The sequence below is a fragment of the Kwoniella mangroviensis genome (assembly GCF_000507465.2).
Source record: "Kwoniella mangroviensis CBS 8507 chromosome 1 map unlocalized Ctg01, whole genome shotgun sequence".
Classification (NCBI taxonomy): Eukaryota; Fungi; Basidiomycota; class Tremellomycetes; order Tremellales; family Cryptococcaceae; genus Kwoniella; species Kwoniella mangrovensis.
The window spans coordinates 10,487,375-10,512,287 of NW_027062533.1; the positions used below are offsets into that span (position 1 = coordinate 10,487,375).

The following is a 24,913-nucleotide window of genomic DNA, read 5'->3' on the forward strand; positions in this document are numbered from 1 at the left end:
ATTGCTACATCATCGACCAATATAACCTATAAGAACACCGCTGTCACACCCCTTGCCAATCATCCTTACAAGCCGAATTCTGCCTATAATGTCAGAAGTGAGCTACATTGGACTTATTAATTTACGGGGACATTGAGCTGATATCTCTGATCATGTCAGTTTAGAGCTCCTCCTCTCGATGTATCGTAAGTATTTCCTCATGCAACTCAGCCGGCTAAACTTTACCATAGACACTTTTGAGACTCAAGGCTGATATCTCGAGAACTGTACAGATCTATCCTTCACGGAGGTATACATCACCCGACTCTTCGATCATGGCAATCGAACGGACGAAACCTCACGAAATCAATGTTCATCTACCCGATCTTCATATCGGACGATCCAGATGCGGAAGAAGTCATCAGTTCGTTGCCAGGACAGAAGAGATGGGGTTTGAATAAATTGGAAGGGTTCTTAGGTCCGTTGGTGAAGAAGGGTTTGAAAGGCGTTATACTGTTTGGTGTACCTATGAATATGGAGAAGGTTAGTGGGCTTTCCATATCATCAGGCGATGGGGATGAGGTGTTGTTTTAGGGGGAAGTCATGCTAAGTCAAGTAGGATTTGGCGCGTATAACGGGGGTGGGTGGATGGGGAGCTCAGAGCTGAATCAACGGTACTTACTGACATTCATGACCGTCGATAGGACGCCCGAGGTAGTGCCGCCGATGATCCCTCTACACCCGTCATCCAAGCTCTCCATCTCCTCAGCAAACTTTATCCTCAACTCATGCTCACCGTCGACGTATGCCTGTGTGAATACACCTCTCATGGTCATTGCGGTATCTTGTCTTCTTTACCTAACCCCGGACACTCGAACCAACCTACAATCGAGATGGAACCTTCCGCTCAGAGGATCGCGGAAGTCGCTGTCGCATATGCCAAAGCGGGTGCTCATTGTGTGGCTCCTAGTGATATGATGGATGGAAGAATTAGAGCTATCAAGTTGGGATTGATGCATGCTGGTCTGGCAAATAGATGTGCTCTGATGAGTTACTCTGCGAAATTCGCAAGTGGGTTATATGGACCATTCAGGTAGGTTTTATCAATTCATTGTTCAGATACATGATCACTGATCTTTGGTTTATCCTCAGAGACGCTGCTGGTTCAGCACCTTCGTTCGGTAATAGGAAATGTTATCAACTCCCTCCCAACGGTCGATCACTAGCTCGACGTGCAATCGTAAGTGACAATCCTAATCAACAAATTTCATCAGCTGACCTGACGAGTTATAGCAACGAGACGCAAGGGAAGGAGCCGATATCTTGATGGTCAAACCGGCTTTACCGTACCTCGACATCATATCAGATTGTGCTCAATACGCACCTGATCATCCAACGGCCTGTTACCAGGTATCAGGTGAATACGCGATGGTCGTAGCTGGTGCCGAAAAGGGTATCTACGGTTTGAAGGAGATGGCTTTTGAGACTACGGAAAGTATGGTAAGGGCCGGTGCGAGTATTATCTTGAGTTATTTCACTCCTCAGTTCCTTGACTGGTTGGACAAAGAACAATAGGGCCGTGTGCATTCATGAGGTGTGATAGATGGGTGAAAGGGGGTATAATCATTGTATATTGATCAAGTCATGCACCATTCGAAAGAAGAACGAGGTCAGAAACCCAGAGGAGGGCCGCTGATCTACTTGTCCGCTGACTATACCGTTATTCGGCTTCGAGCCGACGATCAAAATTGTACACCATACTGATCTTTCGCAGCTGTTAACTCCATCACCAGTCATGTTGAGACTGTCAAGAGAGAAGGCGGATGACCCCTGCCAAGAAGACGATAATTGACTTCTACCTCATATGCCATAGCTAAATATAGACCTCTTCGCAGGATCCGAATAATCAAAGAAGATCATCATTCATAGCGAGCTGTCAGCTGACTAGCAAGCGTACGATTCTGTCTTTGAAGTGGAGATAAGATCCAAGCTGTCGATCTCGCTGTACTCGACTGGATGGGTATATATTCGACCTCAAAAGATCTTTTCTGATCTTGATTCTGACTTTCCACAAGCTTGAAAGTCTATCTCTTCTAACCATTCTACATCCCAGTTCAAACACGAAATTGAACATGTTTTTCATCAAGTTCTCTTCCATAGTCATTCTCGGACTCGCCATAGCCGCTCCAGCGCCTTTCGCGGGCGATGACGGTGTGTTTTATCCCTACCATTCTTACCTTGTCCAGTTTCAATCATATTGGGAGCTGATGTTTCCTTCCTATGCAGCAATGGCAGAGAGAGATGCTATTGCACCTATTGATAAGAGACAAGAGATTCACTGCGCATATCACCAAGTATGCTGTGAGTGGTCTCCGCCTATCATTCTAGGCAGTGTCCATCTAATGAGAATGTGAATATTTCGCATCTGACAGATTGTGCAAGAACTAAAGTACGATTCACTTGTCAAGATGTAAATGGTTGCGGTGAGTATTGGCTGATTTCGCAAAACAGGGGTTTGGTCTCTGATTGACCTCGTCACACATTGTGTGTAGAGCTTGGTTGTCCTAATGGACCGATCATTCCCAAGGCTTAAGATGGAATGAATGGTCCACCCTAGGCTATCATGCTCGTAAGGTGAATGAGGCGATGGTGACGGTGACGGTGATGATCAGTTCGTCCATTGGGTTAGGTAATCTGATAAGTGTACACGCATGCATACATACATGATTATCCTTTGAGTGTGATCCCATGACTTTTATGAAGTGAATCGATCCCATCACTCTGGTGTTACTGCTATCCCCCGTGCCACACAGGTACAATCAAGCGATCTTCACCTGAACAAACCCCTTGGACACGAGATCGAGATGCAAGATGCAGGCGCATCGCTTTCAACAGATCCATCAATGAGATCTTGAGTCCAGATCGATTTGACTTTTAGATCAGAGACAGTCTTTGAATCTCACCTTGACAGACAAGTGGCTCCTCTTGTTTGAGGGTGTTGTTGGGGAAATGCGTACTCTCATAACTCCTCGAAAGGTAGTACCGCCTCACATTTACACCTTTCAAGTCGGGGTCAATGCGATGGAACGCGACCTTTCAAGTTGACTACCATCAGATCAGATCTCATCTACGAGGCAACCAATCATCAAATTAACTGTTAACTAGCCTCATCGAGAACGTTTTTCGACTGTTCCTATGTGTAGATCACAATCCTCGACTTCTTGGCATCGCTTCATTCGATAGTCAAATGACGGAAGGCCGAGCAATGAGTTCAAGGTATATATACATTGCACATAGAGATTTGATGCCCACGATCCTCATGCGTCTTCGTTACGATTCATCATTTTGTTACTCACTTCAAAGATGTTATTCAAGCTCAGCTCAATCGTCACTGCTCTTGCACTTGCTACCACTATCTCTGCTGTTCCAGCTGCTATCCCCGTCGAAGGTATGTCCTCTATTTGCAGCACTCTGGTCTGTTCTGACATGGTATTCACAGGTATCGTCAAAAAGGATATCGAAGAGAGACAAGTCATCACTTGTGGATATTATGAGGTCTGCTGTAAGTGAACTTGCCCACCGTCTTCACCCAACGGATGGAGCGTGACTGATGGTTCTCGCTCAGACTGTCCCAGAAATGGGGTTAGATTCACCTGTCGAGACCCTCAAGGATGCAGTGAGTTGAGCTTATACTCAGGCCCGGATGGTCATAGGATTCGTCATTTGAAGTGATTCTGATAATTGTTGATCATATTCAGGCATGACTTGTTATCCTTCTTAAATCCAACATTGTTGAAGGTGTGAGCCTTAAGGTATGAATGAAAGATGCTCAGGTAATTTGAAGGAAAAGTGTGTTCACCCATAGTCTCTCGTGCTAGTATGCTTGATTAGTGATGTATTTTCTTTGGGTGACGAAGACAAAGGAATGTCTCCAATTTCATCCCGAGGGAGATTGATCTGAGCTTGATGGGAGTGACAATTAGAGCGAGGACATCGTTGTTCTGGTTGATATACATGTAATTTGTCGTGAAACCTTACGAATCCTTCTATGTCAATGACTGCTTCATCTCTTTCCCTTTAATCCATTCTAGCTCTAAGAGTCCGGGTGATCACCTTGTCATGAGTACTGGGAACATGATCAGTAAGCTGAGAGAACATATCAAGCCAAACAACTTACATGATGTGAACAACTGCACCCCAACCACTCAGAGCATCTCGATCTACAGCATTCAATAAAGTTTGAGAGACGGTTTCAAACAAATCCTCGGGTTCCTATCGCAAGTGATTTGGTCAGCTATACGTTGCAGACATGAATTATATAGCTGACTTACAAGATCAGGCTCCCATAATCCTTCGGCTACACCATACAACTTATCTGCCGCTGTACCAGCTACTGCAAAATCTTTTGGTGTTGTTATACAGCCGATACTACAAACGTATGAGTTGTCGTAAGCTGTGCGTGCCCATTGCTTCCTGAAAGGTGAGAGCAGCTTACGTGTCCATAGTGGAGATAAATGGTTTGGGATGCGGATCTAAATCCGTTGGTGTGGGAAGACCAGCCACTACAGGTTCGATGAAGAATGGACCGAATCTGAGATGTATCTAAATTAGCTGTACTCTTTCACAGACAGAAATGTCAGATTCAGCTCACCTCTTTTCGTACAGTGTACTTGAGACGAGGTGAGTGAATGTCTTAGGGGTGATTTCCCTCTCTTCTTTCATCCTATACATATTTACTCGAAATCTAAGGTGTTCTTTCCTGAGTACCAATAATAGCATATCAGCATAAGTATACATTTCGGATGTTAGTTCGATTCCCACTCACAATGTGTATACATCCGTAGCAAGACCTGGTAATCCATAGTATAGCTTATCGTTGACAGGGAATACCTGAACAATGACCAATATGAGCTCATTGCCATACGCATAAGAGTGGACATAACTCACCTTGTCAAAGTTCGAAGCTACACCGACAGCCTGATTTCCTAATCTCAAATCTGAGGCGATAGCAACGCAGTCTTTACCTATCATCGCAACCACCGAGCCACCGTTAAGTTCCATTACAGACTAGAAGGGTCATGAGAGTTAGCTTCAGCCTCATAGGTCTCAGAATTACGTCCAAGGGAAGTCCATCATGATGAGCAGAGGGGAACCAAGACATACCATGTTGAAAAGAGAATAGACCGATGTGTAAGCCCGAGGCAACTAGGAGATCGTTGAGTGCAGGTGCTAGATCTTGTTGCTGAGACCGACAATATGATATGAGAAAGAGCGCGAGATATGCTGTAGCAAATGAACTGCAACGTATAATGTGTAATGTTAGATGCTATGAAGATTGAATCCCAATTCCATCATCGTCGTCCATCGTATATCCGACAGTGACAACGCGCAAACGCGGCCCCAGCTACGACTCACATGGTCTACACGTGGCATCAGGATGTACGGACCTCCACCTGTGTCTGTCCACCTCATCTCGGAAATCAAACGGACGCGATCGACATTGGTTTCTTCCTCTCATCCCCCACTTACTGGTGAGCCTTTGATGCCGACCAGGACCACGGTACCCCCTGTAAAGCAGAATGACAGCTCAACAGAGCCAGACCGGCTCCGAAATTCAGCCGATATCTATACTCAGTATACCGTAGGTAATTCCGTCTAATCAGGCGGTCCGCTCCTATCGCTGACCTGTCTATGCTTAATAGTCGAGCACTCAAATCTGCTCTCACCGATGCTGGGTACAAGACCTTGGGTGATGTACGACAGCTATCAGTTAACGACATCAGTGCCGGTGAGCTGCTCCACACTTTCAGTCAGTCTACATGTCATCAGCTTAGACCTACTTCGTACAGAAATTGGCATACCGAAACATCAGGCCGAAGATTTACGTCAACAAATCGAGTCGTTCCAAGGTGAGTTGACGTTTGTTTTTGTTGACATGACATATAGCTCATAAGCTTTTTACCTGCCTCATTAGGCTCATCGCAACAACAGTCGAATTACATACCTCCTCAGAGTCAGATTCAGGCATCCACAGCTGCCGACCTGCTCTCATCCGCCTACTTGCCTCATTTCTCGACATCTTCCACTTCGATAGATCACCTTATCGCCCACTTCCAGGATCCAGGTCGGCGTCACCTCCCTAGTAAGCCAACACGGAAGGGGAAGGAGAAGGAAGATAGCGCTGCGATCACACCCGGGATGGCTATCGAGGTTTCTGGTCCACCGGGAATAGGGAAGACTGCGGTTGCTTTGGGGATCGCGTTGAATGCTAGGATGACTGGGATCAATGACGCGGAGGATGATGAGAGAGATCCAGCCGGTGAAGTGTTGATAATAGGTGAGCTCACCTGATGGTTATGGTTTCCATCCCGAGGAAAAAAGCTGAGTTCTGTGAACTGCATAGACACAGAAGGTGGCATAACAGCGGAAAGAGTTCGGACAGCCGCTGAAGCAATCACCAGAACATGCTCAAGTGAGTAGTCATTAGAGCTGCGACCGCCTCACCGCCAATTGACTGTAACGCCTTTAGCACTATCTCGAGATATACTTCATGGTATTCATTTCGTTCGAATACCCACACAAACCCAGATGATGGCTTTTTTACTCACACTGGATGAATGGTTAGAAACGCATCCGAAGGTATGTCAGCTGTTTTTTCGTGTTCAAACGCCGAAAGCTGATTAAATTCCAGGTAAATCTCATTGTCATCGACACTTTGAGTTTCCACTTCAGACAGCCTGGTCTAGATATGAGTACCAGAAGAAGGATGATGGAACTGTGAGCTATTGATTTCCGAAAAAAAGGATTCTGTTTTAGCTTATGGTTGCCTCACAGGGTCAAGCAGAAGATCGGTCAAGCCACTACACTGCATCATTGCGCAGTAAGTTCAATCACTCGGCTTACGCTGAATATCAATAGGTATACAGTAGATGAGCTGACAATCACAATCGACCAGGTGATCGTCTGTAATCAGATGGCAACGAAGTTGATGACAGCCGAGAACAAACCTGCCAATTTCGATACTGGCGATAGAGCAATCCTGATGCCTCAGCTAGGTGGGTCACTCGACGAACCGCCGACATTAGTATCAGACTTTTCATAGTCAGCTATTCGATGAAAGTGGAGTCTTTAGCTGAAATTCTGATTTCTTTTATAGGCGACGTATGGACGACAGGTAAAACCTTGAGACTGTGTTTGTTCCGTGGTCATCCAGGCGATGAGCTGCGTTATGTCCATGCTTCAATGTCAGGATCGACGAGAAACTTACCTTGGGCAGCTTTTGATATCGACGTGAGTCTTCAGATGATCTTACGTGTATGATGTTCTCTAGCTGACATCATGGTCTTGTCTGGCTAGAACGATGGGCTACCATGCGATATACCTGAAAAGATATTCGAGAGACCCAAAACACCACCACCAAAGGATCTTATATCAAATACTGCTCTATTGGATTTCTAAGCACAAGACATACATAATGACTATAATGCATAATCAGATTGTATAATTTACTATTCATATCGTATGATGTGTAGAAAAAAGGATATTTCATTCAAGATAATTGACTGTCCGCTCCACTCTCTTCGCTAATATCCCGAAGGTCTAGCTACACTCGTATCGTATGCTCTGATCAACCTAGTCTGATCCTGATCGTTAGTCTCCGTTTGGGAGAAGGCGAATCCTCTCTGTCTTCGCATACGTTGAGTGGCTCGGACTTTCTTGATCGCCTTTTGGAATCTGCATTAGGTAAAATGCAACAAGGATCGGTCAGTGAAGGTTAGATACAGGTTGTTGATACTCGAGTAGAGGGTTTTACTCACTGTTCTTGTCTAGGTCGATAATCTGATAAATTGAATTTCTGGATTTCTTGGACAATATGATACGAAGTAGGATGATAAGTTCTCGAGTAGCTTTTTTATCGAATGAGACGAAGATCAGCATGGGTCATAACAAATTACAGGGTAATCCATTTCGGGATCGTTCGTTCACTCACTATTTCCATACGTAATCTCTTAATAGACAGACCACAGGGAACAAGATGAGGCAGAAGTAGAACACCGCATCTGCCCATAATCTAGGTACTATCCCTTTATAATCCAGCGAAAAGTTCAACAGGGGTGCAATGATGGCGTATAAGGGAAGGGCAATCATCGTAAAGACGAAAGATCCGGGAATGGCTAAGCGTACACAGTGGTTAGTACTTGGTATATAGTATAATCCTTGCGAGATATCAATACTCACCGGCAAGAGTATATTTCGTCCAGACGCTAAATAGAAAGTACATGGTAAGCGTCCTTCCTTCGGATACACGACCTCAGTCAAGCTTACTCTGATATCAAAGCGGCTTTACCCAAAACGGTCAAAAGGACTGCAAGGTACAGTGTAGTACCCCATACCCATAAGCCAGAATTTTTACCATCCGAGGCGATCAGATCATTGTAAAATACCAGTACTGAGAAGAGAAACAAGACCTAGCAATCAATCATGTCGTCAGAAAATCCACGTCAGATATCAGAAGTCAAATCAATCAATCACTCACCACACTGTGATAGAAGGCATTTCCTACCCAATAGAAGAATCTCACGGGAGTGAAGAAATGGTTGGTTTGACCTAATTGATATAATTGAGGATATCTATCTAACATTCTCGCAGAGACGAATTGATCGAATATACCAATGACCAAAGGTGGTAAGATCGTGAAGACGACATTGTAGTAGGACATTGACCATCCTTCGAATGAGATTTGACCGGAGAAATCATTGAACCATGAGTACTGCAGCATTGTCCAAGGTCAACTGATTGTCGATCAGACACAGGTGGGCAGATGTACTTACCCAGAAAAGGGTCAAGGCGAATGTTATATTCTTGTAGAAAGAGTCTATTGGGATCGTCATCGTCAGCACCGACTCGATTACTGTACAACGATAAGCCAAACATACATAAAATCAACTTGGTCAATCTCTGATAACTCCAAGATCCATGAACCAATAACAGTTTCCTCAAAAACCTGAATTGAGAAATGGCAACATCGGCAGATCGGGCAGCTTGTAGACCCTGTTCATGATAATTTTCGTCAGCTATTTCTCTCCCGAACACCATGTTTCAGCTGACTTGCCTCTACACCCGATATGCCAACTCCGACATGAGCAGCTTGAATCATGCTGACATCATTCGCACCATCACCAATGGCGAGAAGAGGTGCATCGGTACTCTTCTTGACCAACTTGACAACGAGGGCTTTCTGTAGAGGCGATACTCGGCCTGTAAAGGATGATCAGTCAGTATATGATCAATGGTAAATTGGAAATGTCTACGTACAGCAAATGACAGCCTGGTCCAGAATGGAAAAGTCAGCGTATGTTCCGGATTCGTATGCGACGACTCACCTTGCACATAACAGCCAATTCTAGGAAGACGTCTGCGCAATCTTTCTCCAAAGCATATGTTAGACTCTTGCCATCTGAGAAAGAGGTAAGCATCAGCTGCTTTCCAAAACTGTAGTAACCCTTGAAGCTGAGACATACCGATGATCAAAGCTAGTTCTTCGACATCACCACCCATTCTTTGATTCTTGATAGCAAACAGACGTTTGTTCAGGAGCTCGGAGGTTTCGGTGGCAGTATCAGTGTTAATTATGACCTAGCACAGCAGACATGACCGTCAGCTTCGGGATGAACGTATGTTCACTGGATCGCACTTACCAAGTTCATTGATTCAGAGATCAATCGACAAGATAGACCGATGTTGATAGCTGTCTCTTGTCTATCTCCAGTCAAAACCCAAATCTGCCACGATTAAACACAAACATCAGCTGCATGTTACGGTCGAATCCGCAAGGTTATCAGCTCACCTTGATACCAGCTTGTTGTAAAGTATGGATCGCATCCGGTACACCATCCTGAAGTTTATCTTCGATAGCTGTCGCACCAAGTAAGTTCAAGTTCTGTTCAATCACCTCCGCAGCTTTATCTAAAGCTTCTGCTCGGCCGTGCATCTGAGCCGCCGCGTTATCGTACATCATTGACCATTTCGCATATTCATCTTCTGATATCTCTCGATAAGCTAAGCAAAGAGTTCGAAGACCTTCTGTTGCGTAATCCTACAACCGTCACCATAGTCAGTTTCTAGTCATCTGAGTGCGAACCAATAAGCTGAACTCACTTCGAGATGCACCAGAGTCGATTCAGTCAATTGCTGATCAGGAGCCAATCGCTCAAAAATTACTGTATCCGCTCCTTTGGTGTATAGCTTGATCCGCCCATCAGGACCTCGCACAACAGTCGACATCCTCTTACGAGAAGAGTTGAACTCGCAAACATTCAGAACTTCGTACTCTTCTGATCGACCATTGACATCTATGAAAACGGATTTGGGTTTTCGAGTCTGCATGAAGAAACGTATGTTCAGCTGTGTTTGACTTTGATCGCCAATACGCAGCTGACTTACATGGAATCGATAACCTAACATCTCAGCACCGGAGACCAAAGCAGCTTCGTCGGGACTCGACGCTTGATATACCATTTTACCTTCTCTTTCTTCGGGGATGACGGTATGACAGACAGCAAGTAATGACAAGCTATCGAATCCTTTTCATTAGTCCTAAGACAGTATCAACGCGGAGATGTTACTTACAACTCTCTCAGAGTGGCACCTTCTTCACTATCTTCCATACACCTCTGTCTCAGCGTTTCGAAAGTTTTCTGACCCATTTCCCTCTTATTATCATCAACCGTCTGAGCATACATCGTACCAAACACCGAGCATTCCCTGAACTCCATTTCGTTTCTTGTCAAGGTTCCAGTCTTATCCGAGAAAATGTAGGCTATTTGACCCAACTCCTCTACTAAAGAAGACGTTCGGCATAGCGCAGGAGTATCGGTAGGAGCATAATACATGTCTAGATCGGAATTGATGAGCGAAGCTTGCTGGAACTTGACGACTTCCATTGTCATGACCAGACTACAACGAAAGTCAGCTAAGTGCAGAGGGAGATTGGACAGCTGCACTGACGATATGGGAATGAGATTGTTATACAAGATGATAAATGTCAGGAGATCTGCAATGTAACGTTAGCATTTGGTTGAGCATATTTTCTGGCCACTTCAGCTCACCCTCAATGAATTGCTTTGCTATTCAAGAGATCAGCGACTGATTTGCTCCTATGAACGAGAAAAGCTTACCCTTGTTTGGACTTTCACCAGCCAGCCGCAAGTACCAGCTCTTGTTGTTGAAGAATGCCTGTGATAGAACGGTCAGTTGTTGAGACGCTATGATAACCTTGGCAATAGACTTACCGTTCTTATACTTCCTCCGATAGTCGACACCAGTGACAGAATGAGCAATAAAACGAAAAGATAGAGAATCTGCCTGTTGACCTGTCTCTCGACAGCCGTTCTTTTGACAGGTGCATCCCTATTCACAAGATGAGATTAGCATTGCCATAAGGAAATCCAAAGTAGTAACGCTTACGTTGCATTCCTCATCAATTTCGTCTCATGACCCGCATTGACGACTACTCCGTACACCCATTCTGTATTTCTCAACTGAGCACCTCGTAACAACATCTGATTGGGTCCAACAGGTATTTTGGTGGGAGCTGCGCCAGGGTGGGTCGATGAAAGATGGAATGTACCGTCGTATGTATATAAGGATGAATTCGGAGCTTCGGAAAGAAGATGACCTCGAAGAAGGGAAACTGCCTGAGGATTGGTGAGTGTAGCTGTGGAAGGGTGAGACTGCTTGATCTTCAAATTGGTCTCTCTGCGACGAAGCAAAGTCAGAAAAAGAGTTTCAGAAAAAGAGAATTGACTCGCCCGTCCAGATTGGCTGTTTCTATATAACATAAACCCTCAGGTTCACTACTACTCAACAAGACCATATCTGCAGGTATGAAAGCGTTGGATTCTAATCTAACTATATCTCCGACACGTATCCTCCTCCAGGGTCTAGGTTGGAATGCTTGATTGATGAGCACTTGAGCTATACTGTTGTTGAGAGACCGATCAGATGCATGCCGTTTCTGCTCAATCCAACATGTTAGCTAGTTCATTGGGTTCCGCTAATAGAGCAGCTAACTCACCAGATCCTCCTTGATCTCCTTGAACGCACTCGCTATGAGCACGACAGCAAGAGGTACTATAGTCGTATATCTACCGGTAGGAGACACGTTGGGGACTTGCTGGATGATTGCTGTAAATTCTGATCAGATATACTGCTTGGCGTTAGGGTCGTTCATCAACTCACCAGTGAACAAGAAAAACAAGTTCGCAGATCTAGAGAATTCAGCTAGAAGGAGTATCAATGGTTATATTAGCCACCGGCTTGGCTTAATGACTATCATGATACAAGCGGTTGATGTTACTCACCAAACAGGAACTTCGGCAAGAAAGTTATTGGACCGTATTTTCCAGTCGTGACAGAATTCTTCTCATAACCTTTTACCCTATTTCCTTCAGCATCATTCAACGATATTTCCCTCGGCACACCATCGAATTTCCCTCTTCTCCCCAGCATCTTATTCAAACCAAATGTCCAGTCTACATCCGTTAGATGATCCTCCCTTATTCTCTGCCATCTTGAGCGTTTTTTCTGAGCGGCATATGGCCCTGATCCAGGAGCGGAGAAAGCGTAGGCTGATGGTCCTTCGATATCATCGTCAAATGGATCTCCACCTCCCATACCATACGCCTTGGACGTCGAAGACGTGGGATGATATTGCTTATCGTCTGGTGGACCGGCGAAACCTGCTGGTACAGCTCCGGATTGAGCTAATGGCATGTGCGATTCCAGTAAAGATGGATCAGACCGTCCGAATGAACGGTTCACGTTGACTGTTGAAGATGATTGAGGTGCCATGTATCCACTGGACTGTCCACCCCGCCATACTCGTCATCACTATAGTTTTAGCCAATTAGCCTCGACTTTGGAGCGATGTTACCGATGAAGAATACAACTTACTCGTCAAAGAATGGATCTAATGCATAACCGTGCTGAGGCTTACTTGAGCCCCTCCCGGCACCAGATCTGGCTCTTTGGTTATATGGCGTTGCTCCAGATGGACTGAACAGATCTGGCTCGTCATCTCCGAAAGGATCATCCTGTGTTGTATGTTGATTTGGATGGGGATTATCGGATAGCAAGTCGTCAAATGGATTTTGCTGCTGACGCGACATGGCGTCGGATGTGGTATTGCGACTATCAAGATAGGTTTTTGAACTTCAGTCGCTCGATAAGCTATCAAGCAAATGAGTAGTGTCGAGAGCTGTTGACTGTTCTAATGTTAATTGGAGCTGCGAAAGGACAAAGTAAACGCGACCACCCAATCTCACTATATTGAACAATCTCACTCTCACTCTCATGGTGACGACAAGACACAGAAGTAACCGAGTTGCTGTGTACTCCCAACCGATGATTATGCCACGTCATGGCTTGCCACGTGGTGACTATCAGGAGGTGTCCAATGTAAACAAACAAACCAACAAAGCTGAGGTGAGGTGAGACGCGTCCCAAGAGTAGTGAAAAACAAACCATTCCATCTCACTCACTCTCTTAGCATCCATATATATCTATAGGTGGTAGTTGGTAGATGGGTATTGTCAGACATACCTTTTCACTCTTTCATTCCTTTTCACATAGCAGGTCACTCACCTTATTCCGCTCAGCAACACTCGACCGACTCCATCAATCTCTCCGTTCACCTTCACTAGCACCACCCACAGCAAGACACACCCATCTTCGATATCTCAACACCCGACCGACCACCATGTCAGACAGTGAATCTGATGGGTTCATCATGAATGATGGAGGAAGTGAATCCGAGGGATACATCCAACCTGTCAAAGCCAAGAAGCCTGCAGCAGAGAAGAAGGCCCCTGCTAAGAAAGCAGCCGCTCCCAAACTACCTAAAGTGAGTCTTCCTCCTTGTCCCGACCAATAAAGGAATGACAAGCTGAGGTGAGATATGACTCAAAGGCACCAGCAGCTAAGAAAGCTACCACCAAGAAGACTCCTCTAGCTTCTAAGAACCTACCAAACGAATCAATCTCAGAAGATGACTTCGATATGGAGAATTCTCCTGTAAAAGCAAAAGCACCGGCAAAGGTCGTAGAAGAGAATGACGAAGATCTGGGTGCTGGACCAAGTGCTGCTGTACCAGCAAACAAGAAGAGTGCAAGTGAAGTTTACCAAAAGGTTAGTTTGCTCCGTACTAAACCCCGAATTCAGCTCACATAAATGTTTAGCTATCACAAAGAGAACACGTCTTGAAACGTCCAGATACGTATATCGGTTCGGTGGAAGCAATCTCACAAAAGATGTGGGTCTTTGACGAAGAGTCAAAGGGTATGATATACAGGTGAGCATCGCTGTTCGCTGAACAGCTGTAGAGTAGGATAGCTGACGAGACACAAACAGAGATATTACCTTTGTACCTGGTTTCCTCAAGATCTTTGATGAGATTCTAGTGAATGCAGCGGACAACAAGGTAAGTGATCAATATCCACTTGAAGTCACGCAGAATCTGATCTCGCTGGGCATAGATCAACGATCCTACCATGGATTCCATCAAAGTCACCATCGACCGAGAGAAGAACACCATCTCCGTCTACAACAACGGTAAAGGTATTCCAGTAGAAATGCACAAGAAGGAAGGTGTCATGATTCCGGAACTGATCTTCGGTCATCTGTAAGTCCCCTTCTTTGACTGTAGGCTGTACATGAGCTGACTTTATATGCTATCATAGACTAGCGGGTAGTAACTTCGATGACGATCAGAAGAAGTTGACTGGTGGTCGTAACGGTTATGGTGCTAAGTTAGCCAACATCTATTCCACCGAGTTCAGTGAGTCTTATACTGTCCTATTCTGTCCGGGATCGTACTGATATCTTTATTAGTCGTCGAAACCGCCGACAAGGTTAATGGTCAGAAGTACAAGCAAGTCTTCTCGAACAATATGGACAAGAAAGGCACGCCCAAGGTGAATACTGCTTTTGGATAGATGAGGAATCAAGTAGCTGACCGACGATCCCGCAGATCACCGAGAACAAAAAAGGCGAAGAATGGACCAGGATCACCTTCACTCCTGATCTACCTCGATTTGGTATGACTCGGATCGATGACGATACCAATGCTTTGTTGATGAAGCGAGTATATGATATGGCTGGTACAGTCAAGGATATCAAGGTATTCTTGAACGATGAAAGACTAAAAATTAAAGGTTTCAAGCAGGTAGGTTTCGATCATGAGCATCCATGAATTTCGCTGACAGCATCATGTAGTACGTCGAAATGTACGTCAACTCCGCTAGTGCATCCACATCCGCCGAAGGTGCCGCTATCAACAAGCCTCCTCTTGTCTACGAGGCCGTCAATAAACGATGGGAGATTGCTTTTACGCTATCCGAAGGGGAAATGAAACAAGTCTCTTTCGCAAACTCAATTGCTACTACAAAAGGTGGTACACACGTCGATATGGTCTCCACTCAGCTCGCCAATAAGCTGTTAGAACAGATCAAAAAGAAGAACAAGGCTGCTCCGGTTAAACCCTTCCAGGTTAAAAATCACATGTGGATCTTCGTCAATGCTTTGGTGGAAAATCCCGCTTTTGACTCTCAGACAAAAGAGAATTTGACTCTCAAATCGTCTGCTTTTGGAAGTAAATGTGACTTATCGGAAGATTTCATCAAGAAAGGTAGGCTCAGCGATATACGAAGTGGGAAATTCAGCTGACATAGTACTTAGTGGCCAAAACCGGTATCATCGACAACGTGCTCAGCTGGGCTCGATTCAAGCAAGATCAGATCATGAAGAAGACCGACGGTGCTAAGCGAAGTCGGTGAGTGAACGGTATAAGGTTGAGTTAACATTTTGCTGATGAACTTGCAGAGTCGGTGGTATCGTCAAGTTGGAAGATGCGAACCACGCTGGTGGCCGAAACGCCAAAAACTGTACCCTGATCTTGACAGAAGGAGATTCCGCCAAAGCGTTGGCTGTGTCTGGTTTAGCCGTAGTCGGACGTGACGAATATGGAGTCTTCCCATTGCGAGGTAAATTACTGAACGTGCGAGAAGCCGGTCACGATCAAATCATTAAGAATGTGGAACTTCAACATATCCGTCAAATCCTTGGTCTCAAACACAAAGAGACCTATACTACGACCGATAGTCTACGTTATGGCCATTTGATGATCATGACTGATCAGGTGAGTTTCCGGACCATCACGATGAACACATTTGCATAAGCTAACCTACACCCCACGTAGGATCATGATGGTTCACATATCAAAGGTCTTTTGATCAACTTCCTCGACCACTTCTACCCATCTCTTCTAAAAATCCCCAACTTCCTTTTGGAGTTTATCACTCCCATCGTGAAAGTATGGAAAGGTAAACAAGAGCACACCTTCTACACCATGCCTCAGTATGAGGAATGGAAAGCTGCCAATAACGATGGTCGAGGTTGGGAATCTAAGTATTACAAGGTATGTTTCCTCGGTCTGAGCTAATAAGCTGCGAGCTGATCAATGGACACAGGGTCTGGGTACGAGTGACTCGAAAGATGCCCAGAAATACTTCGCTGATCTCGACCGACATCGACTCGCCTTCGATACCCTGAAGGACGAAGATCGAGGCTTGATCGACATGGCGTTTAACAAGAAGAAAGCGGATGATCGAAAAGAATGGCTCCGACAGTTCAAGGTGAGCTTGCGGTTCGTCTTCTCATGCTGGGAATGTTAAACTGAATATATAATGCTTAGCCTGGTACTTTCCTTGACCACGATATCGATGTCGTCCCCATTTCCGATTTCGTCAACAAGGAACTTATCCTTTTCTCGATGGCCGATAATTTACGATCGATCCCATCTGTCGCAGACGGTTTGAAACCTGGTCAACGTAAAGTCATGTTTGCCACTTTCAAGCGGAACCTTACCAAAGAAATCAAGGTGGCTCAGTTAGTCGGTTACGTTTCTGAGAAAACCGCATACCACCATGGTGAACAGTCCTTGGCATCTACCATTGTTGGTCTGGCACAGACATTTGTCGGAAGTAACAACATCAATTTGCTTTCTCCAAACGGTCAATTCGGTACACGTCTTTCAGTAAGTGATAGAGCTTGCCCTCGCTTCATGTCACACAAACTGATAACTCCAATATAACAGGGTGGTAAAGACGCTGCCAGTCCTCGTTATATCTACACTGCTATCCCTCGAATGACTAGGGCCATCTTCCATCCCGCTGACGAAGGCTTGCTCAACTACCTTATCGAAGAAGGTATGAGCATCGAGCCGGATTACTACCTTCCTACTGTGCCTTTGGTCTTGATTAACGGTGCAGATGGTATCGGAACTGGTAAGCTCAGTTCCCGTTCCAGTAGGATACATCAGCTGACCTAAATACACTAAAGGTTGGAGTACTTCTATCCCCAACTTCAACCCAATCGAAATTGTTGAAAACTTGCGCCGATTGATGCGAGGTGAAGAGCAGGAGAAGATGAACCCTTGGTTCCGAGGCTTCAAGGTAGGTAGATTTTCAAGAGGTCTCATATCCACGACAGTACTGACACACAGGTGTAGGGCTCTATCGAGCGAATTGAGCAGGACAAGTACAAGGTCAGCGGCATCATTGAGAAGATTGACGATAAGACTATCGAGATTACTGAATTGCCCATCCGAAAATGGACTCAAGACTTCAAGGAGATGATAGAAGAGATGACGACTGGTACGGATAAAGTTCCTGCTACCATCAAGGTGAGCTAAGTCATGAATGTATCGCCCGTGTATACTTTGCTGAATCCATACGCTCGTAGGACTACGAAGAACACCATACCGAATCTACAGTCCACTTCAAATTGCACTTGAACGAAGCCAACATGAAAGCTGCCGAGGCAGAAGGTCTCGACAAGCGGTTCAAAATGACCACGACGCTCAGCACGGGTAATATGGTGTGTTTCGATCTGAATGGAAAGATCAGGAAATACACTTCCGCCGAAGAGATCTTGTCGGACTTCTACGGAAAGCGTCTAGAATACTATGGTCTGCGAAAGGTGAGTGACATCAGTGGGGTTTGGTGGGACGAGATACAGTACTAACGATGGCCCCTTCCCCATAGCAATGGCTCGCCGACGAGCTGAACAAGCAATTCGAAAGGCTTTCCAATCAAGCTCGATTCGTTCAGATGATCATCTCTAAAGAACTCAACGTCAACAACAAGAAGAAAGCTGTCATCGTCGATGAGCTTAGAGCTTTGAAATTCCGACCTTTCCCTAAAAAGGTCCAAGCTAAAGATGCTGGGGAAACTGAAGCAGCTCTTGACGAAGAAGACGAGGGCATGGCCAGCGACTATGATTACTTGTTGGGTATGGCTATCTGGAGTTTGACGGTGGAGAAGGTATGTTCTTTCAATGTTACTGTCGTTACGTCAGCTGATGATCGAGACCAGGTCAACAAACTTCTCGCCGAAAGAGATGCTAAAGAAGGAGAGCTCATCGAGCTCCTCAAGCTATCTCCTCAGGATATCTGGAACACCGATTTGGACAAGTTCCTCGAAGAGTGGAATGTAAGTATTATCGATCTGATGTGGCAAGGTACACAAATTAACCAAGTTCATAGATCTTGTTGGAAAACGATGCTCTCGCTCTCAAAGGCTTGAAACCCAAAACCAAAGGGGCCATCAAAGCTGCTCAGAAGAAGAAGAAGAGAGCTGCAGGTGAAGACACCGATGATGAGGAGGATGATTTCAAACCTAAAGCTGCGGCCAAACCAAGAGCTAAGCCTAAAGCTGCTGCTGCTAAGACTTCACCTGTCAAGACTTCTCCATCTAAGCGGGACAGGTAAGCTAATAGACCCTTCACTGTCTTTCAACGACAACGCTGACTTTGTAATTGCAGTACCAATGTCTCAGAAGACGGAGTGGATGTCAAACCTCCTGCTAAGAAGGTAGCTGCAGTTAAACCTGCTGCTAAACCCAAAGCTAAGATTGAGACCAAGATGGAACTCGATGATTCCGATGACGAAAGTGAGTGTAGCTGTTTGAACCTTCACTATCAACGAATGACATCTTGATATGTTACAGTGTACACCATCCCTGCCCCTAAAGCCTCCACTGCGGCGGCATCCAAAGCCAAACCTAAGGCAACGATATCAGTGATTGACGATGATTCAGATGATGCGCCAATCAAGCCAAAAGCCAAAGCACCACCAAAGAAGAAGCCAGCAGCTATATCTGATGATTCGGATGCAGATATACTACCATCTAAACCTGCTGCCGCTACTAAAGCCAAGAAGGCACCTGCAGCAAAGGCTAAGAAAGTCAAGGAAGAGTCTGAATCTGAATCTGAATTCAATGATTCGTGAGTCTCGGATTTTCGTTGCATGTCTCATCCGTTACTTGATGACGTAGCTGACTTTGCCTCACATCTTGTAGAATGCTAGTAGATGACTATGAGGCCTCACCTGTCGCTCCTAAGAAACCGGCTGCCAGGGCAGGCAGGGGGGCGACTAAGAAACCTGCTTATATCGAGATGTCTGATTTGGACGATGATTCGGATTAATTGTAGACAATAGAGTTTTATGGGATTGTTTTTCGTTTGGGTTTTTCTGCATGATATAAGATAGTTTAGAATGTGTATAGTCTCGTATGTTACGATATGATATGATATGATATGTTTATATGTGAATCATGATGGACGCTGTTCGTGAACTTGATATCGCACAGTTGGCTTTGTTCGACTCTCAATGCTGAGGCGGAAGTCGCCGACAGGGGGCAACTCTGCCTGTTTGGTTTGTGGGGGCCCTCGAGTTAATGTCAGAGCCGGATTCCAAGCTTCCAATCGATGTCGCTCCTCTGCCTTTCTCTTCTCTCTAGTGTGATGAAAAGCAATGATACAACACTCCTTCTTGTGTCTCCTTCGTAATCACTACAGAAGCAAAACAGGCGGAATCCTGGTGAGCTGCTCGTATCAGATGGGAGCTCGAATAGCTGGTGACTGTTTCATAGGAGATCACCTGAACTCACCCTGCTGCTGCATCTCTCGTCATCTCTTTTCCGGTCATATCCTTCTCACCAGTATTGTTTCCCAATCGCCATGACCACATCATCCTCTCCAGTTCCCTCTTCTCCTGTCAGTATCACCCGCTCGACCAACTTGTCTGCCCGAAAAACGTATTCTCGAAAAGCATCGATCATAAGGGAGAAAAGAAAGGCCGAAGCTCTAGGGGAGGATACGGATGATAGTGATGAGGAGATCACATATGGGTCTGCTTCTACTAGCACCAAAGGGAAGGCAGTGACCAAAGATGGATCTCCCATAACAAAGAAAGTCAAGAAAGGAGGATCTCTGGTGGATAGGACTGGGGATATATCCCCTCAAAATCGAATCTCGAGATCTTCAGGCGGTAAGAGACTCACGTCAGCTCGTAGTCTACCTTCATCCCCTTCAGGAAGTAGGACACCCTCAACTTCGCCACCACCAATCAAGAAATCAAAATCTACCAATATCGTTCCCACTTCTACCACGACAAGCACTATACCAAAATCGAAAGATCAACCAAAACGTTCGGCTCCTGTTGTCGACATCCATCCACCATCATCTTCACCACCTTTACCGCCCGACGCTAGAGCACCTTCCACCCCGCCCCGCAAACTCAGATCACTCTCTCGAACGAATACACCTCGAGGATCCCCATCGGCATACGAAGATCTGTTTTCGGCTGTGTCACCAAGGAAAGATTATTTTGACTCACCTGGTAAATCTACTTCGCCCGGTACGCTTGATGTCAACAACCGACCGAAAATTGGCAGACCAGGGGGGATGAGGAGGATGTTGACCAAGAGTCAGAGTATGACTTCTGTGCCGATTAGTCCATCCAAAGGCGAAAAAGAAGAACGAGATGTTGATGAAGACGATAAGAGTTCTTTCGGAGGATCAATGCCCCATTCACCTGCTCAGCAAACTCAACAGGCTCCTACAACACCTTCAAAATCACTTCTACGTACTCAATCCATGCCCGAATCGCCCTCACGCTCATTACCACGAGGTACAGATTACACAAGCTCAGCAGGCATCTCTGCACAAGTGGCGAGTGGTAGCGGTGGTGGATCGGGAGGAAGAGCCAGAAGGACGTATGGCGGTAAACGATCGATGTTAGCTGAAGTATCGCAAGTCAACTTGGATATAGCCAATGTATCAAGGGATGAATTGGGAGTGGAAGAGACTGCCCCTGAAGCTAGTTATGCGGAGTTGAGAAAGAAGTACGAAACTGATAATGATGAGACGCAAAATGGTTCTGGTAATCTCATGGCTGTGAGTTTGTCCATTAGCTTTCCTCTAGTAAATGATGTAATGTGGCTGATGAAAACGAGTTTTGTAGGAGCTACTGTTGGCAAGAGCACCGCAAGCTGTATCAGATATGAGATCTAAAGGGGAGAACAGAAGGTTCATGGATGAACTATCTTGTTTGATAGAGGGAATCACCGATCCAAGTATGGGGATGTCATTCAAAAGGACTAGGTGAGCTTAGCTTAGTGACATGAAAATCATGTTTAACAGGCAGCTCATATGATATTGCGATTATACAGTGCCATCGATATTCTGGACAATATGCAAGATGAGAGCTGGTTGGCGAAAATGCATATATGCGGTCAAGTGGAGAAAGTTTGGGAGAGTTTTATGGAAGCTAGAGGGGTAGAACCTGATTTGGTGGGTAGGAGCTTCATCTGTAACATACGAATTGATGCTAACGATATGGCAAATTTCAGGCTATGGAAACTATATGTATGCTATTCCTAGAGACTCTACAACAGTCAAATTCTGGGATCGAACATATAGTATCGAATGATGCCGAAAAGGTATTGGATTTAGTGTTGAGGAATCTGAGGGTCAGGAATGGACCGCTTGATGGGAATGTTAAAGGGAAACTCTCGAATGCGGTGAGTAGTGAGCAGATCCCAGTGCATTGAGAAGAAACTGACGATTTAAATAGACACAGAAAATACGGAGGATCTTCTCTTCGCTGCAATCAGTATCCTCATCAGTCACCGTAAGTCCAGCGATACCCAAGTGAATGGTTTCCAACTGATCGTTGGTATGATCCATCCAGCCAAGCACACGGCTGCTCGCATCTACAGTACTCATCGATGTCTATCAATCAAATCTGCTAAAGGATTCGAGTGAGGTTGTTGAGGGTGCTTATATCTTTCAGCAAGTCTCAAGAAATCTGAGATCTGAAGTCAAAACGCTTGGTGATAGGTTCGACCTTAACGAGAAAGGTTTAGTGAGTGACTTCTTGGCCTTTGTCAGCTTCCGGTGCTTATGAGGCTATACAGGATCTACTACCGGCAGAAAATGCACCTGATTTCGATCACGTTTACGCGCTACTTCAGATCATCGGTTACACCTTGAGCAACGCCGATGATCGTCCAAAGGAGCTGCAACAAAGGCATAAAGACCTTATCGAGGATCTCATGATCATCATCATTGCATGCAGTAGCCTGGTCTTGAATGAAGAAGATGTCTCGGTCAACAGTAAGTTCTCAAATATAATCTGCCAGCCTACTACCACGATGTGCTGACAGAGATACATATAGCTTCACGCTGCGTACTCCAATCTCTCCAACTGCTTCTCGTGATCACCGATACCTCGCCCGAATGGGCCGCGCAGATCATTCAAGTCCAAGGTGGGGCAACAAGTTTAGCACGATTGATACTTCAACGTGAATATTTCATTCCTGGAGCTCGCCCGTCCGATGACGGAAACGAGGAAGAAAGTCAACAAACAGAAATTGATGTCGACATGGAGACGCAGGGTGTCTCCACTTCTGGTCTCCTGGAGGATTTCCTACTTACTGTTCTGGCGGTGTCGATTCAATGTATTCAGTCGGGTGACGAGACTATCAAGGTGATTGCGGTCACAAGTGAGCTACTTTACGTCCCTACTGTATCGGACCACTCCTAGCTAATTATGTGACGATGCAGAGATCGACTCGAGCTGTAAAGGAAAATATGGATGTCTGCGAAAATGCCATTGTCTCGATGCACTTCCTCTGACTCATCATCTCTCTAGTCTGTACTCTGAATTTTCAGATAATGACAAAAGTGTAAGTTAACCTAGATGAGATCCCCGAAATAGTATAAGATTACTGACGAGATGTAATAGATATTTGCCAGGGCTATCGCCGGATACTTAGCCTTGGTAATTACCAAACTCATGTCATCCCGCGAAGAGATGCAGGAACAGGATATCGAACCGTTACCTGGATCGTCGAGACGGGAGAAATTGGAAGGGCTGAGGGCTTCGTTGAGAGGATTGAAATATGAATTACACCAGAACCTCAAACGACTATTGATGTCTAATAGTGCGGCTGCACGAATAGAAGAGCAGGAAAGTGAAGAAGAGGAAGATGAAGAAGATGAAGGTGAGATGCAGGATATACAGGGAGCCTTGGACGATATAGAAAGGATGATTAGAGAGTTGATTTGAAGAGCGACGACATCTTACCATATCTGTTTGCAATAGTATCTTTTTGGAGATGAGCGATATCTACATACACTTGAGTCATATCTGTGATTACTATTTATATTGTGTGTATGTATCAATTAATGACCCAGTATCGAAAGCAGTAACACAGGATACTCGTATAGGCACAGCAGAAAGTGTATCATTGATCATTGATTCATCATTCACTAAATGGTCGTTGAGCGCCCAGCAGTATTTTCGTTCCACTTGGATCTGCATAGTAGATGATTGAGAGATATTATAAGAGGTACGATGTGTAGATTGTGCAGCAGTCCTAGACATGCTGTCGTATGGTGTAGTATCCGTTCAGTATGATCAACATCTGCAAAGCGCATCGTCGTTTGAGCATATGAAGACATGTATAGCGACCTCAATTAGATCGTGGCAATCTGCTGTTGCGTAATGTTCATGCCACGAGGTAGATGAACCTACCTGTATTTAGCAAGTTGTGTGTGTGAGTGTTACGTGTGTGCTAGTGTACTGGTACTGCCTTGGCATCTGAAGTTGATGGAGATCAACATCGACATCAGCATAGTCGGTGATCGGTGTTGGCCTCTGCTATACCCGCATCTTATAACTGAATTGATGGCTTACGGTTCGTCATCTGGCCATTGATTGGTATGCATCTCTTCTTAACTTAACTTAGTCGGTTATGTCATTTTCCAATATAGCAGTTTATTCCCATTTCTCCGCAAACTCCGCGTGTCGTCCTACTAAAATTGCCACCCACCATAGTGCACGATGCACCCATACCCATTTACCCTGTACCGCACGCACCCTTTCCCTTTCATCTAATATCATATCACTTTTTCACTCTCACCTCCTCTCCAATCTTCATCATCGTTATATCTCACTATAACGGACTCTTTCCATCAGAAAAGAGTCTATCATCACTACTCTTCTTTTGGGTACACTCTCAAGATAGCACTGCATAGCTCATCCTTCTACCACAAGGATAGCTTCACGTAGTCTACCATAAAAAAAAGAAGATTGAGACAGGACCGAGTACCTCTGTTCTCGTCATCACCACTCAACCTAAAAAAAAGAGAAGTCAAGAGACAAGATCATCGTATCGACTCTTGTCTGATCAGCGTCAGCATCCTCTCATATATATATCTAAAGGACTTGGATCATAAGGACACTTTAGCATACATAGTATATCAAGAAGAACCTGTGAGTAGTAATGTTCATGAATGGATCGTCAAACAAAGCTGGAAACAAAACCTTTTTCATCACGATCTTACCTCTGTTTGCTGATATCATACATGTACCATACCATTCCGATAGGACTTTCTTCAACTACCATCCTTCCCTTCATACTCGTCCGCAAAGTCAAGTCTCTTATCGTATCATTCATATATTACGGCTTTTCCCCTTCACGAGTTCCAACCTTGATAACAAAACATACGCATCTCACGACCTCTTCTT

The 24,913-nt window shown here is 45.1% G+C and overlaps 9 protein-coding genes across 9 annotated transcripts; 6 read left to right on the forward strand and 3 right to left on the reverse strand.

The window, feature by feature from the left end:
• Positions 1–88: 88 nt before the first annotated feature.
• I203_103974 (uncharacterized protein) lies at positions 89–1,554 on the forward strand (the record flags this gene model as incomplete). Its single annotated transcript, XM_019149544.1, has 6 exons — positions 89–97; positions 160–185; positions 273–522; positions 684–1,072; positions 1,132–1,219; positions 1,273–1,554. The coding sequence occupies 6 exons, from the start codon at positions 89–91 to the stop codon at positions 1,552–1,554; spliced, it is 1,044 nt and encodes a 347-aa protein (XP_019001087.1).
• Positions 1,555–2,111: 557 nt separating this feature from the next.
• Positions 2,112–2,572, forward strand: I203_103975 (uncharacterized protein; the record flags this gene model as incomplete). The annotated part of the gene is made up of 4 exons (XM_019149545.1): positions 2,112–2,190; positions 2,266–2,340; positions 2,412–2,462; positions 2,532–2,572. The coding sequence occupies 4 exons, from the start codon at positions 2,112–2,114 to the stop codon at positions 2,570–2,572; spliced, it is 246 nt and encodes an 81-aa protein (XP_019001088.1).
• Positions 2,573–3,342: 770 nt separating this feature from the next.
• I203_103976 (uncharacterized protein) lies at positions 3,343–3,760 on the forward strand (the record flags this gene model as incomplete). The annotated part of the gene is made up of 4 exons (XM_019149546.1): positions 3,343–3,427; positions 3,479–3,541; positions 3,605–3,655; positions 3,738–3,760. The coding sequence occupies 4 exons, from the start codon at positions 3,343–3,345 to the stop codon at positions 3,758–3,760; spliced, it is 222 nt and encodes a 73-aa protein (XP_019001089.1).
• A 296-nt stretch (positions 3,761–4,056) lies between these two features.
• Positions 4,057–5,040, reverse strand: I203_103977 (uncharacterized protein; the record flags this gene model as incomplete). The annotated part of the gene is made up of 7 exons (XM_019149547.1): positions 4,057–4,105; positions 4,157–4,251; positions 4,311–4,407; positions 4,475–4,570; positions 4,631–4,738; positions 4,805–4,869; positions 4,927–5,040. 7 exons carry the CDS (start codon positions 5,038–5,040, stop codon positions 4,057–4,059), a joined length of 624 nt encoding a protein of 207 aa, XP_019001090.1.
• A 518-nt stretch (positions 5,041–5,558) lies between these two features.
• Positions 5,559–7,437, forward strand: I203_103978 (uncharacterized protein; the record flags this gene model as incomplete). The annotated part of the gene is made up of 11 exons (XM_065517438.1): positions 5,559–5,620; positions 5,682–5,767; positions 5,829–5,888; positions 5,954–6,316; positions 6,383–6,451; positions 6,509–6,618; positions 6,671–6,756; positions 6,814–6,859; positions 6,935–7,034; positions 7,136–7,269; positions 7,336–7,437. The coding sequence occupies 11 exons, from the start codon at positions 5,559–5,561 to the stop codon at positions 7,435–7,437; spliced, it is 1,218 nt and encodes a 405-aa protein (XP_065374256.1).
• Positions 7,438–7,562: 125 nt separating this feature from the next.
• I203_103979 (uncharacterized protein) lies at positions 7,563–12,753 on the reverse strand (the record flags this gene model as incomplete). The annotated part of the gene is made up of 26 exons (XM_065517439.1): positions 7,563–7,713; positions 7,797–7,886; positions 7,970–8,153; positions 8,218–8,243; positions 8,305–8,447; positions 8,516–8,749; positions 8,811–8,854; positions 8,916–9,030; positions 9,092–9,237; positions 9,295–9,307; positions 9,363–9,436; positions 9,501–9,615; positions 9,678–9,761; positions 9,827–10,075; positions 10,138–10,359; positions 10,423–10,552; positions 10,609–10,935; positions 10,987–11,032; positions 11,088–11,105; positions 11,157–11,214; positions 11,271–11,388; positions 11,446–11,736; positions 11,790–11,995; positions 12,056–12,165; positions 12,220–12,261; positions 12,342–12,753. The coding sequence occupies 26 exons, from the start codon at positions 12,751–12,753 to the stop codon at positions 7,563–7,565; spliced, it is 3,648 nt and encodes a 1,215-aa protein (XP_065374257.1).
• Positions 12,754–12,797: 44 nt separating this feature from the next.
• Positions 12,798–13,148, reverse strand: I203_103980 (uncharacterized protein; the record flags this gene model as incomplete). The annotated part of the gene is made up of 2 exons (XM_065517440.1): positions 12,798–12,870; positions 12,934–13,148. 2 exons carry the CDS (start codon positions 13,146–13,148, stop codon positions 12,798–12,800), a joined length of 288 nt encoding a protein of 95 aa, XP_065374258.1.
• A 590-nt stretch (positions 13,149–13,738) lies between these two features.
• Positions 13,739–19,521, forward strand: I203_103981 (uncharacterized protein; the record flags this gene model as incomplete). The annotated part of the gene is made up of 24 exons (XM_019149550.1): positions 13,739–13,882; positions 13,948–14,166; positions 14,217–14,329; positions 14,389–14,458; positions 14,514–14,659; positions 14,718–14,815; positions 14,869–14,951; positions 15,008–15,202; positions 15,253–15,664; positions 15,715–15,808; positions 15,859–16,174; positions 16,235–16,453; positions 16,506–16,670; positions 16,730–17,071; positions 17,132–17,321; positions 17,377–17,489; positions 17,546–17,719; positions 17,779–18,015; positions 18,081–18,359; positions 18,411–18,527; positions 18,581–18,801; positions 18,859–18,986; positions 19,044–19,320; positions 19,395–19,521. 24 exons carry the CDS (start codon positions 13,739–13,741, stop codon positions 19,519–19,521), a joined length of 4,479 nt encoding a protein of 1,492 aa, XP_019001093.1.
• Positions 19,522–20,055: 534 nt separating this feature from the next.
• I203_103982 (uncharacterized protein) lies at positions 20,056–23,449 on the forward strand (the record flags this gene model as incomplete). The annotated part of the gene is made up of 10 exons (XM_019149551.1): positions 20,056–21,273; positions 21,341–21,480; positions 21,549–21,669; positions 21,729–21,899; positions 21,953–22,009; positions 22,070–22,243; positions 22,296–22,494; positions 22,557–22,883; positions 22,945–23,066; positions 23,126–23,449. The coding sequence occupies 10 exons, from the start codon at positions 20,056–20,058 to the stop codon at positions 23,447–23,449; spliced, it is 2,853 nt and encodes a 950-aa protein (XP_019001094.1).
• Positions 23,450–24,913: the final 1,464 nt, after the last annotated feature.